General features: G+C 46.4%; 1 protein-coding gene across 1 annotated transcript; it reads right to left on the bottom strand.

Annotated features, from left to right (window-relative positions):
* Nucleotides 1-8,209: 8,209 nt before the first annotated feature.
* On the bottom strand, nt 8,210-19,412 carry LOC143512174 (ubiquitin-conjugating enzyme E2 E3-like). The gene is made up of 3 exons (XM_077002170.1): nt 19,161-19,412; nt 11,634-11,781; nt 8,210-8,919 (listed from the first exon to the last, which is right to left on the bottom strand). Exons 1-3 carry the CDS (start codon nt 19,395-19,397, stop codon nt 8,822-8,824), a joined length of 483 nt encoding a protein of 160 aa, XP_076858285.1. The 5' UTR covers nt 19,398-19,412; the 3' UTR covers nt 8,210-8,821.
* Nucleotides 19,413-19,846: the final 434 nt, after the last annotated feature.

The following is a 19,846-nucleotide window of genomic DNA, read 5'->3' as shown; positions in this document are numbered from 1 at the left end:
CCCCCCCCCGGGATGCTGAGCTCTCTGCATGTGGAGACAGCGCCATCTGGAGGCCATGACTGTGGGCGCCACTGTGCGGAGAGGAGGCTTCTCTCTCGGCCAGAGACGGGAGAGGCTGGTGTGGGCAGTGTACTGGTTACGGCTCTGTACCCGCACAGCCAGATGAACCTCTGTGGGTTTAGGTATTATGTATGTTAATTAAGCAGAAATATAGGAGGTGAACATAGCAGATTCAGGGCCAGAATATTCCATGTTTACTGCTGTGTGATCATATACACTATTGAAAATACGCAAACAAATAACTAAATAGGCAGCTAAGCAAAAGCAACAAACCTGAAACAGTTACACACACACACACTCACACACACACACTCACACTCACACTCACACACACGTCTAAAGTAGTCCCAGCCTGCCAAGTGATCAGCTGGCTGCCCGAGTGAAAGGCCCTGGGAGAACGCCTCACCCTCGGTATTCACACACTTCACGGGGCCCTGCTGTCTCAGGTCACTGGGCTAACCTGGACCGGTGGAGTGTTCGTCAGCTGCTTACTGGGTCTGATACGTGGCCTAATTTCATCATCTGAAAAACATCTCAGTATTTTTCAGAGCTGTTTATAGTCTGTGGTGGTGGTTGGGGGGGCTTCTTCAGGAAACTCCATGTTCTACAGACAGTAGGAGGCTGGGTGCCACGTCTGATGAGGGTAGACAGTATTTCATCATTCTGTCATGACTTCATAACATACCAAACAACCACTTCACTGTCCTGACTTGTGTGACATAAGTTACCAAAAAATGTGTCAAATGACTAAACTAATTTTATTTAGGAAATTATACCAATTATACCAAGAAAGTAAAATAAGCCCATTGCAGAAATATGAAAACATTGAACATTTAAATGTGGCAACTGTCCAATTGTCACATTTTCAACTGTAAAATGAAGCAAGGCTAGCGCAAGGCTAGCAGCCTTTCAGGCACAAAGGGGCAGCGTTAGCGGGAAGCATGACGTGGTGTTGGTCAGCAGCTGACATTTTGTGTCTGTCATGTTTGCGTAGACTAGCTCGACGCATCATAATCAATGAGTTTTTATAAGTGATTATAGAAAGCATAAAGGTAAAGTAGACAATTGCTGTCTGAAAAGGCTGAAATGCAGTGTGTTTTGGGCTTATTCTAGTCTGTGTTCCTCGTTTGAGGTCTAAACTCAACTAATGCAGCAACCAATGTGGCAGTAAACCCAACCGAAGCCTGTGTGCTAAAAGCTGATAGATAAAAGAATGCTCTGTGAGTATGTGTGTGTGTGTGTGTGTGTGTGTGTGTGTGTGTGTGTGTGTGTGTGTGGCTGCATCAGCTGTGAGTCATGAAAGCAGCAGCAGTATGGAGGTACAAACCCGCTGGAAGTCGGGGGGGGTGTTTGGGTCTGCAAGGAAACTCGTTTGACTACCTGATCTGGGAGAGGATTTCCCTTAGCAAATCCGCTTCCCACACAGGAAGAGACAGAGAGAGACGGTGGGGGGTGCAGGGAGTCTTCTAAATGAATTTCGATTGTAGTGTTCCCCACAGACTTTGACTAAAAGTTGGATGCAAGTTCAGTACAAAACTGTTACAATTCAGAAACAAGGACCAGAACTTCCTGCTCCTGATGGCTAAAAGAAAAAGACAAACATTAGTTCTTGAGAAAGGGTGGGGCAGCACGAAGATCACGCACGCACACCTCATTCACCAGCACCATCTTCTGTCCCATCAGATGGGAGACAAACGCCGAGGGTTAATGAACGCTCTCTCCTGAGCCCTCAACTACAGCTTAATCAAATCAGGCTAAGGCGGTTAACCCTTCTGATTACTAATTAGTTGAGGACCAGCACCTGAACCATGGCAAACATTAAATACAATTATCTTGCCCCAAACAATAGGATTTTAGAAGGCTATCATAAAGGAAACAGATTCTTTGAAGGGTGTGATGAGTTAGGTTTCATGTTTCAGGTTATACAGCAGCAGTAAATCATATTTTTAATTTAATTGAAATAGCAAATTCAAAACTATAGGTAAGGGAGACCTCCGTCTGGAGAGAGAGGGAGGCAGGAACTCCCCAAATGATGCAGTTGAGAGGAGAAGTCTTGGACAACAGAGGAGACAGAGACTGAGAGGGGAGACAGTGGTAAATCTTTCCAGCCTTATTTCAGACGTTTTCTCGGTTTCTGTAGCTCCGTTTGCAGCGGAGCCCTCAGCAACTGCATTGCAGCCATTCAGAAGAAACAGCTTTTAGCAGGAGGGAGGTTTGTTTTAGGACAACAGTGTTACCAAGATCATTAAACGCACCACAAAAAAACATGAAATAATAAAGACAAACATGTCTGATATAAATTTGACAACTGAAATATCTTCCCTGAGTCTGGGAATACTCGTCCTGCACATCTGAAGAATCTCTGAGGGGTGTGTGTTATCACACAGTTGTGCCTCCTTAGATATTAATACAAAATAACGGTGGGTGAAACCAGAGCCGGTTCTGTTCAACTTCACAATTGAACTATGTGAGTTTCAGATGGAGATGTGAAAGCAGGTGGAATTGAGTGTTTCATATCTAGTCTCACGGACGAGGTTGTGGCACAGTGACATCAGGGTAGTGATTTACACCCAAATGTAGCATGAATTTTTTTAAGTATACACTTCATATAGGAATGTAGAAACACAGGTAGCATGGGACAGAGAGACAGCCAGGATGGTAGGGAGGGAGGGAGGGAGGGACACAGTGATGTGTGTGTGTGTGTGTGTGTGTGTGTGTGTGTGTGAGAAAGAGAGAGAGAGACCCACTTGCCAGGACAGCATAATCAGGTTCATTACTATTATGCAGAAGCGCCCCCTAGTGGGCCCGCCGGCGGGCCCAGCTCCTTTACGGCGATATAAAACATATTAAACATTAATGAATCTCCGAACAAAAGCGCTTAAATCAAAATTTCCTATCCCATCTACATGCCTACCGAGTTTCAGCCGTCTACGTGCAGCCGATCGCGAGATATCCGGCTTTGAAGTTGACCACAAAAGTGCACCCCGCGAGGGGGTCTCCCGACATATCCGTTTACAAAACATATTTATGTTGTGAAATGTCTTAATGTTTTGTCACCTAAAAATCGTTTACTAATAAGGCTTTAATTTAAGACCTTAACAGCGTAGATCCGTTGTGGTTAAGTACCTTAAAAAGCTTGCTCACCTCACTGCAAAATTTTCCAAAATCCGCTTCCTGAATGAGACACTCCGACAAATCTGCCCCCTAAGCGTCACAGAAGCATTCTTAACGCTGATTTGACCCCTCATTACAAAGCTGCAGCGGTTCTGCTTTGATTTGAGTGGTTTTTATTGGTCTAAAGTGGGGTAGTGACTTTGAATGACAGGTTTTACAACCTCTCCCACGGCGAGGTGCGAAGGGGAGGGGGGGAGGGTGAACCAATAAGCCCACAGAGACAAGCTGGCGCCTCAGAAGTGATTGAAAGCTGTTCTAACCAATAGTGTACATCCTTCCGAAGCTAACCAGCCCTCATATGACATGATTGGTCAAGTATATTTTTAAATTGAGCCCTCGGAAACTGGCGCTTCATTTCCAATTTCGGCCGCTAGCATAGCAACATAAGCTAACCCTTTGCTAACCTAAGCTAAGCTCCCCAGAACACACTGTTCGGCGAAACTGAAGCAGCCATGGATTATTTTGTTCGTTTTTATGCGGATTGTGGATACTTTTGAACATAAACGGATTACTTTGTGTGGAATATATGAGCAATTTTCGGAATTTTCGCCAACCCGGAAGTGAGACGGTACACCGGCTACGACGCGATTCTACGTACTGTGAGTAACAATGGATAATTTTTCATAAGCGATATTGTACAAAATATATATTCTAATGACGCAATAATACACGAGAGGGAGTGCTATAACGGGTAATATCGGCACTGCTGTGCTGCGGTCGTAGGCACGAGGCCGCAGGCCGAGTGCCGTAGATCAGCACAGCAGTGCCGATATTACCCGTTATAGCACGAACCTCGAGTGTATTATTGCGATTATACCACAGTTCCATTATCGCTGTTTATTGAAAGATTTTGAGTTAAAGAGGACGAGAAAATACGACCTGTTTGGTTAAAAACACTCCGCCAGTTAAAATAGTTCTATTCAATGGCTCGCTGCTAAAAGCCTGCTTTATACCTCCGGACACGGACGAATTTCGTCCGTCCGTACCAAACGTAGCCTCCGTAGGGGGCCACTATACCTCTTTCCGTTTCCAACGTTGTTATGATTTTTTTTAATACATCCTCTAGAGGGCAGTATAGTCAAATTTCCGGCACCAGCGCACCAGCAATCTCCTCCCAGCTGTTTTTGCATCGCTGTTTATCGCGATGACCTGGCACCGTAGCAGAATGTAGCCTCTAACCAACTCGCAAAGTTTCTCTTCTAACTCGAGCGTCATTTTTTAAAGTCCAGTACTCTTCTTCATTGATTTTCCCGAATTGGTGTACGCCCGATGCTTCTGACTCTCTACTGCCCCCTGATTTGCGGTTTATATTGCTCCGTTACTACGGATTCGTAAGCGCTCTGGCAACGGACCCACTGACGGATGAAACGACCTCCGGAACCGGACGAAAGGGTCCGTATCCGTAATTACCGTAGGGTGTGAATGGGCCTAAACTTACACAACACTGGGACAGCCATACCCAATAAATATTATAGAGGTAAATATACACAAAAACAACTGTTGATAAAGTTGTATTTATTAAAATACTAAAATCGACTGCAATGTCGTTGCTCTTTAACCAGGATGTAAATACATTAAGAGCCCAGGACGTTTGTTTTACGGTATTAACTTCGTTTCTCTGCTTTTCCAGCTCATCCAAATCATTGTTTGTAAGCGTGACAAACCTTGGCTCATTGGAGAAATGAGGCTGGTCATTTATAGCTTCATCCTCCAGTTTCAGATCGAAACAAATGCTTTCGAAGCCAATAGATTTAACGAACTCTCTGTAATTCATTTTGATAATGTTGCTGCTTGTTTGTAGTTGCGCGTTTGGCTTGTAAACGCTGCTTCGTTGCTAGGTTACCTGTATGTGGCGGAGTAATACATGAAGAGCTTCGGTTACAGTGCTATAACGTGCAATATTGGCACTCCTAGATCGCCTCTCAGCCAATCACATTGTAGGGTCGGAACTAACTGTGGTATAATACTAAACATTAACTAAGCGTTAGATTATAAACAGTTTTAGAGCGTTTGAGTGCTGCAGCACTCTGTATCGTGTCGGATGCTACCGGAGTTGGCTACGGTAACCTAGCTTATGCTGTCGGACTATATTGGACATAAATATGATATCATAACGTTCATATTTGGACATGAAATTTAGTCATTGGAATTTTCTGGTCTTGCTGTAATATGTGCAGCATTGTTGTTTGTCGTAGCTCCTCGGTTTCGTGTAAGGAATTTGTTGGCATGTTAGCTTAGTTGGCTAATGGTGTGTGTCGGGTGTGGCATATTTAGACATGGGTGTGGTGCACTTGACATACCTTGGATAAAGCTGAATAACTTTTCAATGCTTGCATGGATTTGCTCCATTTTTTCTGTGTTGTTAGAAAAGACCCTAGCGAAATTTATTGTAATTTCTGATACCACATTTGAATAACTATGTGAATATACATTCCAGTCATGTTCAAGTTCAAGTCAGCATTTGTGACATTCCTGGCATATTAGCATCTGCAATAGAGGCTCTAAAATAAACCAAATTATGTGAATATGATATTGAAGTGTATTAATATGTTCCCCCAACTGCCTACTTCAGTTTGAGCCATGAATGATAATTTTCCTATATGTACAACTTGAGATATCTAGTTTTAATGTGAACTATGTCAAAAATGTTAAAAATGGCCACCAGGCGTGCGAATCTGCAGTATAAGGTTAAAGACTGGGTCTTCCAGGGGCCCTGTGTGTGTGTGTAAGATAATTAAATGAGTGCCATCATCACCCCCCACCCTGTATGCATCCTTTCCTCACTTACTTTCTTTAGATAACAGGATTTGAATAAATGATAATGTCTAAAAGCATCAGCTGTTAACATCAGGTCCTGATGGACACAAGCAAGATAATATGAACACCAAAGAGACAAGACCACGTTCGCTCTGGGTCAAGCTAGGTTGGAAAGTTACCGTATCATCAGAGCTGTTCGGAATAGGCTTGGTTCTGGTGGAGCAGCCCTTGGTGCTGTACTAGGGAGCGTGCTCATCTGAGAGGTGTCTGCCCTTCTGCAGGCCCAGTGCTGAAAGCTACGTGTAGTGCTCTGTCTCCCTCGTGTGGCGGTGCGGGACGTGTGCGGGCCAGTGCAACAGCTGCTCCTGCTCCAAGACCTTCATCAGCAGCGTGTACTGAAGCCCCTCAGAGATACAGCGTGTACTGAAGCCCCTCAGAGATACAGTGTGTACTGAAGCCCCTCAGAGATACAGCGTGTACTGTAGCCCCTCAGAGATACAGCGTGTACTGTAGCCCCTCAGAGATACAGCGTGTACTGAAGCCCCTCAGAGATACAGCGTGTACTGTAGCCCCTCAGAGATACAGCGTGTACTGAAGCCCCTCAGAGATACAGTGTGTACTGAAGCCCCTCAGAGATACAGCGTGTACTGAAGCCCCTCAGAGATACAGCGTGTACTGAAGCCCCTCAAAGATACAGCGTGTACTGAAGCCCCTCAGAGATACAGCGTGTACTGTAGCCCCTCAGTACTGTGTACTGCGTGTACCGTACTGTGTCGTGGGCCCACCGCCCAACTCAGCTCCACGTCAAGGGCTTTAACACATCTGATGAGGTGAATCGGACCTTGTAGAACCATGATTCTGGGCAAAATCCTCAGGGTTAACCAGTCAGCGGAGGTGGGACAGAGAGCATTGTGGAGTAGCCCGGTGGTAAAATGGAGCCCCACTCACGGGAGACGGACGAGGAGGTGGTGTTCCATCCACGGAGTGGAGAACCTCGCTCCCGTCAGCGGTGCCAACGCAGCCCGAGTCCATCCACGCGCAGGACGTCTGGAACAGCCCGACACCATAATGGATCCCTGCTGAGCACGCACGGACACGCCAGAAGAGGTTTCACACCTGCCATTCGGAGCACGCAGGTCCTGGACCAACAGCGACTGCATGTTTACACTCATCATGAGCAAATGTGTTGGAGATGGTCTCAGTGCCTCAACTCTGAGGTCACAGTGGTTGTTTGTTTACAGCTCTGTGAGATTTGAGAGAGAAATCACACCTCAGAGAGCGCTCATTACAACAGTAGTCCTTGAAGCGTCTGCCTGTGTCTGTGCATAGTGAAGTGTTACACAGGGTTACAGAAACCGAAAAAATTACGAACACCAGCTTTTCCAAAGAACAAGTGCACACACACACACACACCGGACACGCACACACATTTTATCAAGGACAGGACACAAGTCATAAAAATGCACAACAGCACAGCTTGGAGTCCAAACACATCATGCAGTTCCACTGAAATGACAGGAAACTGTGGCTCATAAGCTCAACCCAACAGCTTGCTCAGTCTCTCCACTCTATCACCTGCAGTGCGCCATTCAAAGAGCGGCCACAAGAGGGTGGTAGACATCAGCCTGCACACACTTCTCCTGGATGTAAATCTGACACGTTCTCTACTGACCAGAATTAATCTCACTCTCCACAAAACACCCAAGGGGTGGGAGGGATGGGGAGGGAGAGAGAGAGAGAGAGAGATATGGAAAAACTGAAAAAAGACAAGGGAAAAAGAGCATGACATGACTGACATCTCTGAAGGAGACACTTAAAAGCCCCCGACTCGATAACTTGGAAACACGCATGAAACAGATCGATGTCAAGCCACTTTGTAAGACATCCAGGTAATGAAATGTTTAAACAATCTTTAATAAAATCACTTTGTTAATAAAAAAAACAAGGTGTGGGTGTTCATACTAACACCACCATCAGCTGCAAAAGGTGACAGGAAACTACTCTTGGAAAAACACGTTTTACAACTGATGGTCGTGTTTGGATGACACGAAAATGTCGTCCAATGACTTTATTAAACGTTGTTTAAAATAGGCAGTAAACAAGGCCAGTCTGAGTGTGCCAGGTAGGGGATACAGGTGTAGGGGACACAGGTGTAGTGGAGAGGTCCTGAACACAGCACACGACACTGCGTCAACGTCAGTACACGCGCACACACACACCTATTCCCTTTTTTATTGTGTATGAGGGGATATTACACGTTGGCTCATTTCAGCTGAGCTACAAAACGTTCAATGAGTTTCTCTTCATTACAAAGTGACAACGGTAGAACAGATTCACAACATCATGTTTCACAGAACTGCGGGTCTGGGGCTCGGAGGAAGGACGGTGTTCTACAACTAAATACTTATCCATGTTTCAGCCTCATACAGATAATGGAGTCGGCTACAATGCATCAGAATATTTGTTTGACTTTAGGAAGTTTCCTTATTACATCACAAAATACATTTTTTAATATCCCAAAGAAGCAAGACTGGCAGGTAGGCATTTAAACACAGCTAACCCTAGAGCTACAAAACTACACCAGGAGCCTCGGGTCTGTGTTCCCCAGTCCATGTTGGGTACAAGAACAGGGTAGAATCCGCAGGACATATACACACAAGTCCGTATTGTAAAGGTTATAAAGATTTGCTGCACGTTGTAAAGTTGCCTCTCCTGGCTCCGATCAGGCCTGCTGGAGACTGGGAGGGGCGTAGGAGCAGGGCGGGGTCTCGGTGGGCGGAGTCTCGTGGGCGAGTGGATGGAGGGAGGGCTGGGCGGGGCCTGTTAGCGTCTATGTGGCATATCTCTTGGTCCACTGTCGAGCTATCCTGTCATGTTCTGCTCTGTTGGTCAAGTACTGAGTGGCTATGCTCCCCACCAGAGGATCCGCTGAAAAGAGAAAGAGAGAGAGAGAGAGAGAGAGAGAGAGAGAGAGAGAGGGAGGGGGGGAGAGAGAGATGGCAGTTTTTATGATTTTGTCCTTATTACTATAATTGTATAATTGTAATGACTATAAACCACTGTAAGACTTGGAAATAGTGTAAAAGTATAGTTAGGTTGTTGCAATTAGACACTCGGAGCAGAGCAAACCTGAAGAGACAGAACAGATTGACTGAACAGATAAAACAGACTGACTGAACAGACTGCATGGAGTAAAAGAGAGAATAAACAAAAAATCTAAAAGAGACATGTGGGGTCATGTCTCAGACCAGATGAAACCGAATATTTGCTTTGAGGTTAATTATGCAGAAAGTTGGTGTTAATTTGAGGGTATTTACTGCCCAAAATATATAACTGGTAAATACCAATAACCCTAGCCATCTTTCTCTCTACATATCCATCAAAAAAGCACTAACACGATATTTTCAGTACATCTGGCCTGATGTTTGGTGAAGTAATCTCAAAACAGACATATGGACAACGTCCTCCCACAGCGCGCTAGACGTCTGGCCATTAGCACCACAGCTGGGATGGAACCGCTGAGACGTTTTGTGTCACGGCTAAGTACTGTGTATCTTGACCTAGCAACACAACCACAACCACTACCAGCTCTGTTACTAGTGCTATTACCGTTAGCATTACTGTTACGTTTACAGTCACTTTACTATTATTGTTACCATTATCATTAGTTATGTTTACAGTCACTTTACTATTAATGTTACCATTATCATTACTGTTACGTTTACAGTCACTTTACTATTAATGTTACCATTATCATTACTGTTTACAGTCACTTTACTATTAATGTTACCATTATCATTACTGCTAGTTCATATATTACCATTACTTTTATTAATAATAATACCAACACCAAGAGAAATGGTGATGATTGTGGTGATGATTAGGTTTATTTACAGAGGACCTTTATGAAACATTCATGATACTGTTCAATCAGTAGTACGTGAGTGAACAAACGGATCGTGTTCATTACCATGACAGCGGTACACAGACATCAACAGGAATGTTTCTTTTATTCGGACCTCAGCAGCACTGACGGGAGGAACTGAGTGTTGTGAAAGCCCAGAAACACAGAACATGGACTCGCCGGTGACTCAGGAACCACGTAGCACAGAGACTGCGCCAGAGTGAAGGGCAAATTCTACAAGTCATAGCGCAGCTACACCTGCCCCAGGTAGGGCAGAAGTTACACCTGGTGATCAGCACACAGTGGAGCTCATAGTCACTCACACACAGTGTGTAACAGAAGGAGCTTTAATAGTGTTGGAAAGTGGAAGAGGATTATAGACACACACACACATACACACACACTGACTGCAGTGACGGGCAACTACAGGGGGTTCAACAGCCAGCTCCATTTCTCAGCACTCACAGCTGACTCAGCTACACACACACACACACACACACACACACACACACACACACACACACACACACACACACACACACACACACAGTGTATACACTCTAAAAATACACTTAGCACACATGCGCGCGCACACCCATGCGCAGTCACACACTGTGCCCACACAGACTGCAGGCATAAATGCACCTTACACATTTACAGACATGCATCACACACACACACACACACACACACACACACACACCCACCAACAGAGGATCTGAAAGAGGGAAGTGAAGTGTAGCCTGTTTTTAACGATCGCTCACTACTACGATGAAGGTGAAGATGAGAGTCTTCATGAGAGCGAATGAGAGGTTTCCTCCACCCGCCTCACCGCTGACCAATCACAGCTCGTCATCTTCACTCACGACCCACAGACCAGCTTCCATACCTTAACGAGCACCCACACGAGGCAGTGCTCACACACTCCGCTGAACCCCAACCGACACACACCGCCCATCACCCCCACCAGGCACCACCCTTCTGCAGAGCAGGTGGAGAACGCTGAGCCTTGATCGGATTAAGGACGGCGCCTGCCAAAGCGCAGACTCGGCTCCAGCCCGTGTGCAGGACAGCACGCTCCCTGTGAGTGACCTTCAGACGGGGAGTTCTGGGAAAGACCTCGCCCTGCCCACGCTCCTGTAGCATCCTCCACCAAATACCTGGAGAACCTGCTCCGCTGCCTGTCCTTGGGTGTGTGTGTGTGTGTGTGTGTGTGTGTGTGGGAAGGGGGGACTGCACAGCTGCTGCTACCTTCAGATTTCGCTTGTATGTTTTGATTGGTTGGCCGCGGTGGGCGGGTCCCTCCCCTGCAGACTCGTCACATTTGAATGTGACTCTGTCAGTAGCCACTCGAGATTCCTTCTGCACTTCCAACAGCAAAGACTACACACCCCACATCCACCCGCTACAGCGGTCACCATTTTGGGCCTTGAAGCCATTCGCCACTGGTGTAATCTACATACTTCAGAGAAGCACATGTTGCATGAACGGTGTGGCATTCGGATCAGACGCAGTATCAGACGCAGCATCAGACGCAGCATCAGTGATGTGCTGGCTTAGCCATGTTAACAGAGAGGCTGGAAATGACATGTTTCAATACTGCAAGTGTCTAACATGAAACGATGCTTCCTCACCTCTTTACTTTAGAACTTTTAGAAATCTAAAAACCATTTTAATCTGCAAAGGAATCTTGACGTGGCTGATGAAGATCTCTGCGCTGCTGCGAGCGGAAGCTCACCAGGGTTGCAGTCTGTGAGCAGGGAGCAGATGGACAGGAGGACCTTGGAGATGGTGAGCGCGGGGCTCCAGTTGTCCTTCAGGATGTCCAGACAGATCACTCCCTGACTGTTAATGTTGCAGTGATAGATCCGTGTACGGAACGTGACCTGTGAAAGGGGGGAGGACAAAAACAGACCTTCATCACAAATGTTCTTGGGCTACTCACCTTCTCCAGCACACAGCAGCATTCTCCAACACACACCAGCGTTCTCCAAAACACACCAGCGTTCTCCAAAACACACACCAGCGTTCTCCAAAACACACCAGCGTTCTCCCACACACACCAGCCTTCTCCAAAACACACCAGCGTTCTCCAACACACACCAGAGTTCTCCAACACACACCAGAGTTCTCCAACACACACCAGAGTTCTCCAACACACACCAGAGTTCTCCAACACACACCAGCGTTCTCCAAAACACACCAGCGTTCTCCAACACACACCAGCATTCTCCAACAAACATTGGCATTTGGAATATGCATCTCCTGTCTGCCATAGTTTAATTGGCAAAGCTCAAGACCAAAGATTGGGACAACAAAATAAAGAGCCTGCAGGACTATCGCAGGACAAAAGGTACCCAGCATATTGGATGTCGTCAGCACGCCATCGCTGCTTTTAACTCTAAACCTAGATACTGTTAACTGTAAATCAAGATAAGATAAGATGTTTCTCTAGTTTGTTTTAGGAACTGTCAGTCTAGATGAACCAGGATGAACACTTTATAGAGTCTAGAACATTCCAGATACTTCACACATAGGTTTGATCAAGTCTCCCAGTGTGTGGTTTTACTGATGTTCAGTTTAGGTTTCGGGTTACTATAACGCAGCAGGTAGACATAACAAGGGGGTGATGTGGTGGACTGAAATGATCTGGAAAATAAAAAAGTCATTACAAATCAAGTTTCCATCAACGCATCATTTACCATCAGAAATTCTAAATGAATGAATGAATGAATGAATGTTCGATTTATATAGCGCCTTTTCCAGATTCCCAAGGCGCTTTACAATTTAACACAGGTACAAGTCACAGACAATCAATCACACACACACCGGCGAGAAGCGGCAGCCAATTGCGCACAGCGTACTCTCTACCGGAAGCCACAGCCCCCTGGGGGACTGAATGGGGTGCAGGAAGGGGAGAGAGGACAGACCCTAGTGGCAGAGCACCATCCACCACTGGGCATACAAGCACACACACGCACGTACACAGACACTACTTTTTATTGAACATAGAGACACAGACACACACTCAGGGAGAATTTTTTGTTGACTGCCAATTTACCTAACCTCCATGTTTTTGGACTGTGGGAGGAAACCGGAGATCCCGGAGGAAACCCACGCAAACACAGGGAGAACATGGAAACTCCACTCAGATAGGGACTTGAACCCAAGACCCCAGTGCTGAGAGGCAAACGTGCTAACCACCAAGCCACCGTGTTGCCCAAAACCAACTAAATATGGTTAGTAGCTTTAACAGAGTCTCAGCAACAGGTTATGTCAGTAATTTTCTTCCAGCCTATCAAATGCTCCCAGAGGCGTGGCGAGGGGGATCTAAATCCTGTCTTCCTTCCAGCTTGGCAGGTATCAGATTTGCACTAGAGTGGATTTTTATTTAAATCTGACCTAAATGCAGAATTCAAGAGGTTTGGACCAGTGTCTTTATAATCCAATACATTTTATTTGAACTGCTTTATACATCAGTGACAGTCTCAAAGCAGCTTAACAGAAATCCGTCTCCATAACTCAAGTAAAATACTGAGTAATTGAGCGAAACCTATAATCATCAATCTTGTTCATGACGGCCGACTCGGCTTAAACTCTCATTACCGACATGCCCGCCGATCTGAATCGAGACCTGAAATCTATCGATCTAGTGGAACCGAAGCCGGTCTCCTGCACTACGCCGTCTCCTGATCTCTGTGGCCATGGGCCAGCAACGATCTAAACGTGTGGAAGACACACGCCCGTCAACGCTGCCCACTGCATGGGTGGGAAGCCAAGCCCACTGATCTGGGGTCAGGAGAAGCCCACTAACCTGGGGTAACAAAGCTGGCTGAAGTGAGTTTGGCCAAGTCCACTGATCTGAGATCAAGGACAGACAGGGAAGGGTCAGGGACTCGTGAGCCACTACACCTAATAAAGATGCTGGTTTGTGTTGTATTTACAGTTGTGATCAAATTTATTCAACCCCCAATGCTGCGAAGGGTTTTATGGAATTCAGTGCACATTTGTAATTGTGTTCATAATGAAATCTTACAAGGACTTGTTAAAGAACTAAATGCAACTAAGATAGCATCAATTTTTTTTGTCATAAAGTATTAAATGGCCTTTTTGTGATTTCTTCATTGACACAATTATTCAACCCCTTTACGACTACCACTCCTAAGAACAGAGGTTCATTCCAGTGTTTTCCATCAGGTATTGAAAACATCTGTGGATGTCAACGAGCAGCAATCAAGCATGATAAGCACCAATTAGGCAGATTTAAAAGGACTGTGATACTCAGCTCCTTCTAGACATCTACTGGTGTGTTTCCAAGCATGGTGAAGGCAAGAGAATGGTCCCAGAAGACAAGAGAAGAGGTTATTGCTCTTCACAAGAATGGCAATGGATATAAAAAGATTGCGAAGTTGTTAAATATTCCAAGAGACACTATCGGAAGTATCATTCGCAAGTTCAAGTTAAAGGGCACAGTGGAAACGTTACCTGGTCGTGGCAGAAAGAAGATCCTGACCGCGACTGCTGTGCGCTACCTGAAGCGTAATGTGGAGAAAAATCCCCGCGTGACTGCTAAGGAACTGAAAAAAGACCTGTCAGATGTGGGCACTGAAGTTTCAGCTCAGACAATAAGGCGCGCACTGCATAACGAAGACCTCCATGCCAGAACGCCCAGACGCACCCCCTTGCTGACTCCAAAGAACAAGAAAAGTCGACTGCAGTATGCCAAAAGTCATGTGGACAAGCCACAAAGGTTTTGGAACAGTGTACTGTGGTCAGATGAAACTAAATTAGAACTGTTTGGGACAATGGACCAGCGCTATGTTTGGAGAAGGAAGAACCAGGCTTATGAACAAAAGAACACCTTGCCTACTGTGAAGCATGGCGGGGGGTCAATTATGCTTTGGGGCTGTTTTGCTTCTAATGGTACAGGAAAGCTTCAACGTGTGCAGGGTACCATGAATTCCCTTCAGTACCAGGAGATCTTGGAGGAAAATGTGATGGAGTCAGTCAGAAACCTGCGGCTTGGGAGACGGACCTTCCAACAGGACAATGATCCGAAGCACACATCCAAGTCCACTAGAGCATGGTTGAACATGAAAGGCTGGAACATTCTAGAGTGGCCATCGCAATCACCAGACTTAAATCCAATTGAGAACCTCTGGTGGGACCTAAAGAAGGCAGTTGCAGTGCGCAAGCCTAAGAATGTGACTGAACTGGAGGCTTTTGCCCATGAAGAATGGGCTAAGATACCCATAGGTCGCTGCAAGACACTTGTGTCAAGCTATGCTTCACGCTTGAAAGCTGTCATAACTGGAAAAGGATGTTGTACTAAGTACTAAAAAATAATGTCACTAGGGGGTTGAATAAAACTGATAATGATGTGAGCACAGTAAAGACATTTGTGGTTATTCCATCATAAATATTATGTTATGTTTGTCTAATTTATAAGTGCCTCTTTGATATAATTGTAAATAAGATGACTGAAATGATCAAAATCAATGTCAAACTGGCCAAAACACTTTATTTCAGTGGGGGTTGAATAAATTTGATCACAACTGTATATACACATACACAGATAATAGCACGCTGACACAGACATAGAGTCTCAAAAAGAGATGTGTGTAATCTCACACCCACGTCTTCCCCAGTGGCGACTAAGGAAGTGGTCACATAACTTGGGCACTTCTGCAGCCAAAGGCAGCATCAAATGACCACAGGGCCAGTGGAGACCACAGTGGCGTAGTGTAGAAGTACAGCCCCCACCGAACTGACCATGCCCCCATTGTACTGACCACGCCCCCACTGCACGACCACGCCCACAGCATGACAGCAACCAGACAGTGGAGCAGCAGCAGAAACACATGGAAACATAAACACTCTTACCCACAGAGGGGCGTCAGAGAGAGAGAGAGAGAGAGAGAGAGAGAGAGAGAGAAAGCGAGAAAGACAAAGAGAGAGCATTTGAGCACAGAAAGACAAGAACACCAGGAGAATAACAGAGAGGGAGAGAAAGAGGGGGACAGAAAAAGAAAGTAAAAGAAGGAGGTAGAGAAAGTGAGAGAGAGGAGCTAGAGGGAAAGAGCAAAAGATGAGATTAGGCAGAAGAAACAGAATAAGAAAAACAAAGGAAAAGATAGATGAGGTAGTCTGAGAGCACAGAGAACCACAGACAGAGAGAGAACCACAGACAGAGAGAACAGACGGAATAAAAATGCAGACAGAGAAAACCACAGACAGAATGAATATGCAGGCACAGAGAGAACCACAGACAGAGAGAGAACCACAGACAGAATGAATATGCAGGCACAGAGAGAACCAAGACACAGAGAGAACCACAGATACAGAGAACCAAAGACAATGAAAATGCAGACACAGAGAGAACCACAGACACAGAGAGAACCAGACACACAAAGAACCACAGACACAGAGAGAACTACAGACAGAGAAAGAACCACAGACAGAATGAATATGCAGGCACAGAGAGAACCAAGACACAGAGAGAACCACAGACAGAGAGAGTCACAGATACAGAGAACCACAGATACAGAACACCACAGATACAGAGAACTACAGACAGAATGAATATGCAGGCACAGAGAGAACCAAGACACAGAGAGAACCACAGATACAGAGAACCAAAGACAATATAAATGCAGACACAGAGAGAACCACAGACACAGAGAGAACCAGACACACAGAACCACAGACACAGAGAGAACTACAGACAGAATGAAAATGCAGACACAGAGAGAACCAAAACACAGACAGAACCAAAGACAAAGAACCACAGACAGAATGAATATGCAGGCACAGAGAGAACCAAGACACAGAGAGCACCACAGACAGAGAGAGTCACAGATACAGAACACCACAGATACAGAGAACCACAGACAGAATGAAAATGCAGACACAGAGAGAACCACAGACAGAATGAATATGCAGGCACAGAGAGAACCAGACAGAGAGAGAACCACAGATAGAATGAATATGCAGGCACAGAGAGAACCAAGACATAGAGAGAACCACAGATACAGAGAACCAAAGACAATGAAAATGCAGACACAGAGAGAACCACAGACACGGAGAGAACCAGACACACAGAGAACCAAGACACAGAGAGAACCACAGACAGAGAAAGAACCACAGACAGAATGAATATGCAGGCACAGAGAGAACCAAGACACAGAGAGAACCACAGATACAGAGAACCAAAGACAATGAAAATGCAGACACAGAGAACCACAGACACGGAGAGAACCAGACACACAGAGAACCAAGACACAGAGAGAACCACAGACAGAGAAAGAACCACAGACAGAATGAATATGCAGGCACAGAGAGAACCAAGACACAGAGAGAACCACAGACAGAGAGAGTCACAGATACAGAGAACCACAGATACAGAACACCACAGATACAGAGAACCACAGACAGAATGAAAATGCAGACACAGAGAGAACCACAGACAGAGAGAGAACCACAGATAGAATGAATATGCAGGCACAGAGAGAACCAAGACACAGAGAGAACCACAGATACAGAGAACTAAAGACAATGAAAATGCAGACACAGAGAGAACCACAGACACAGAGAGAACCAGACACACAGAGAACCACAGACAGAGAGAACTACAGACAGGATTAAAATGCAGACACAGAGAGAACCAAGACACAGAGAGAACCACAGAGAAAGAACCACAGACAGAATGAAAATGCAGACACAGAGAGAACCACAGACAGATTGAATATGCAGGCACAGAGATCCAAAACATAGAGAACCACATACAGAGAAACACCGATGCAGAGAGAACCACAGATACAGAGAACCACAGACAGAATGAAAATGCAAACACGGAGAGAACCACAGAACAGAGAGCCATAGACAAAGAGAACCACAGACACAGAGAGAACTACAGACAGAATGAAAATGCAGACACAGAGAGAACCACAGACAGAATGAATATGCAGGCACAGAGATAACCAAGACAGAGAGAACCACAGACAGAAAACCACAGAGAGAGAGAATCACAGATACAGAGAGAACCACAGATACAGAGCACTACAGATAGAGAACCACAGACATAATGAAAATGCAGACAGAGAGAACCACAGACAGAATGAATATGCAGGCACAGAGAGAACCACAGACATAGAGTGAAAACACAGACACAGAGAGAACCACAGACAAAGAATGAAAACACAGACACAGAGAGAACCACAGACACAGAATGAAAACACAGACACAGATGGTTCCAGAGGCAGATCAGCCTGCAGCATGGGAGAGTTGGGGGTTTCTCCATGAGAAAGTAAACCAGCTCGTTTCTGTCTCCCCTCGTCTCCCCATCACTCCTCCCAGTCTCCATCCGGCTCCCCTGCAGCTCAGCACCCAACAGCAGTCCACTCAGAACCCGCCGTCCGGAGCAGAAAACGCGCAACCTCGCAGGCGCAAGTCCAAACTCTCCCTACTGCCCAGGGGCTCGGACAGACCCACAGTCACGCCCGGCCCAGCATCACAGTATTAACACACTGTAGTGCATCTGCAGCAACAAAGAGCAGTTATCTGCTCATCCTCCACACAAACACTACCGACACACCATGGGGACGGGGAGAGAGGGAGGGAGAGGGGAAGGAGGAGAGAAGGAGAGAGGGGGGAGAGAAGAGGAGCGAGAGATAGAGAGAGACAGGGAGAGGGAGATAGAGGGAGGCAGAAAAGGAGAGAGAGGAAGCAGAGTTCTCCACTGCATTTGGACAGTGACTGAGATGCTAATAACACAGAGACGGTCAAGCATCCTTTCTCTCACGTCAAAGCCCTGACTCCTCCCCTTTTCACATCTCCAGGACCAGCCCTGGGGTCTTCATGACCAGCCCTGGGATCTCTAGGACCAGCCCTGGGGTCTTCATGACCAGCCCTGGGGTCTTCAGGACCAGCCCTGGGGTCTTCATGACCAGCCCTGGGGTCTCTAGGACCAGCCCTGGGGTCTCTAGGACCAGCCCTGGGGTCTCTAGGACCAGCCCTGGGATCTCTAGGACCAGCCCTGGGATCTCTAGGACCAGCCCTGGGGTCTTCATGACCAGCCCTGGGGTCTTCATGACCAGCCCTGGGGTCTCTAGGACCAGGCCTGGGGTCTTCAGGACCAGCCCTGGGGTCTTCATGACCAGCCCTGGGGTCTTCATGACCAGCCCTGGGGTCTTCAGGAAACGTGCCGGGATGTTAAATGGCTAAGAATGCAGTTCTCCCCAACCCTCATTTAACCACCCCCACTCACCTTTGGTGGTTTGAAGGGGTAGTCAGAGGAGAATGTGATGTCCAGGAAGAAGACTCCACCCTCATAGACAGAGCCAGGAGGACCCAGGATGGTGGACCTCCACTCGTAGATGTTGTCTCCTTTGGGTCCCGCACTGTAACAAACACACACACACAAACGAGTCAGGGGATCAATGTCATTAGAAGAACAACTTAAACAGCTTCTGCACAAGCAGGGGTCATGACACACAGAGGTCATGACACAGAGGTCATGACGGTGAGATGCTAAGTGGTATTTCGTGTTGTACTGTTCAGACCTCATTTATGTTTTGGAAAAACAAACAAACAGTCTCTCTTCTTTAATGTGTTGTTTGGGCTAGTGGCTACTGCTGACCAGTCTGGGCAGTGAATCTCAGCTGAGTCTGAACCTGGTAGAGACAGGAGGAGGAGGAGGAGAGAGGAAGATGAACTGAAGATGAACAAGAGAGCTGTCGCTGCACACAGCCTTCATCTCCTCCACACTGCCGCCCTAGTCTGAAAATCGCACGCACGCACGCACAGCACGCACAGCCTTTGTTTCCATTACACTGTAGCGTAGTCCAGCGGTCGCATGAACGCAGACGCACAAACGTGCAGTCTCGCACTCACAGGCACACGCATGTACGCACACACACACACACACACACACACACACACACACACACACAC

The sequence above is a fragment of the Brachyhypopomus gauderio genome, chromosome 4, assembly GCF_052324685.1.
Source record: "Brachyhypopomus gauderio isolate BG-103 chromosome 4, BGAUD_0.2, whole genome shotgun sequence".
Taxonomy (NCBI): Eukaryota; Metazoa; Chordata; class Actinopteri; order Gymnotiformes; family Hypopomidae; genus Brachyhypopomus; species Brachyhypopomus gauderio.
Note: the sequence above shows the minus strand (reverse complement) of the source record. Positions and strands in the feature narration are given on the sequence as shown.

What these genes read in the sequence shown, in the direction of transcription:
- LOC143512174 (XM_077002170.1), bottom strand. Translation starts at nt 19,397, where the DNA reads ATGACCTCTGTGTGTCATGACCCCTGCTTGTGCAGAAGCTGTTTAAGT. An exon ending in ACCCCTTCAAACCACCAAAG is followed by an intron (nt 11,782 to 19,160) that starts GTGAGTGGGGGT and finishes CCCCTTTCACAG; the next exon opens with GTCACGTTCCGTACACGGAT. An exon ending in GCTCACAGACTGCAACCCTG is followed by an intron (nt 8,920 to 11,633) that starts GTGAGCTTCCGC and finishes TTCTCTTTTCAG; the next exon opens with CGGATCCTCTGGTGGGGAGC.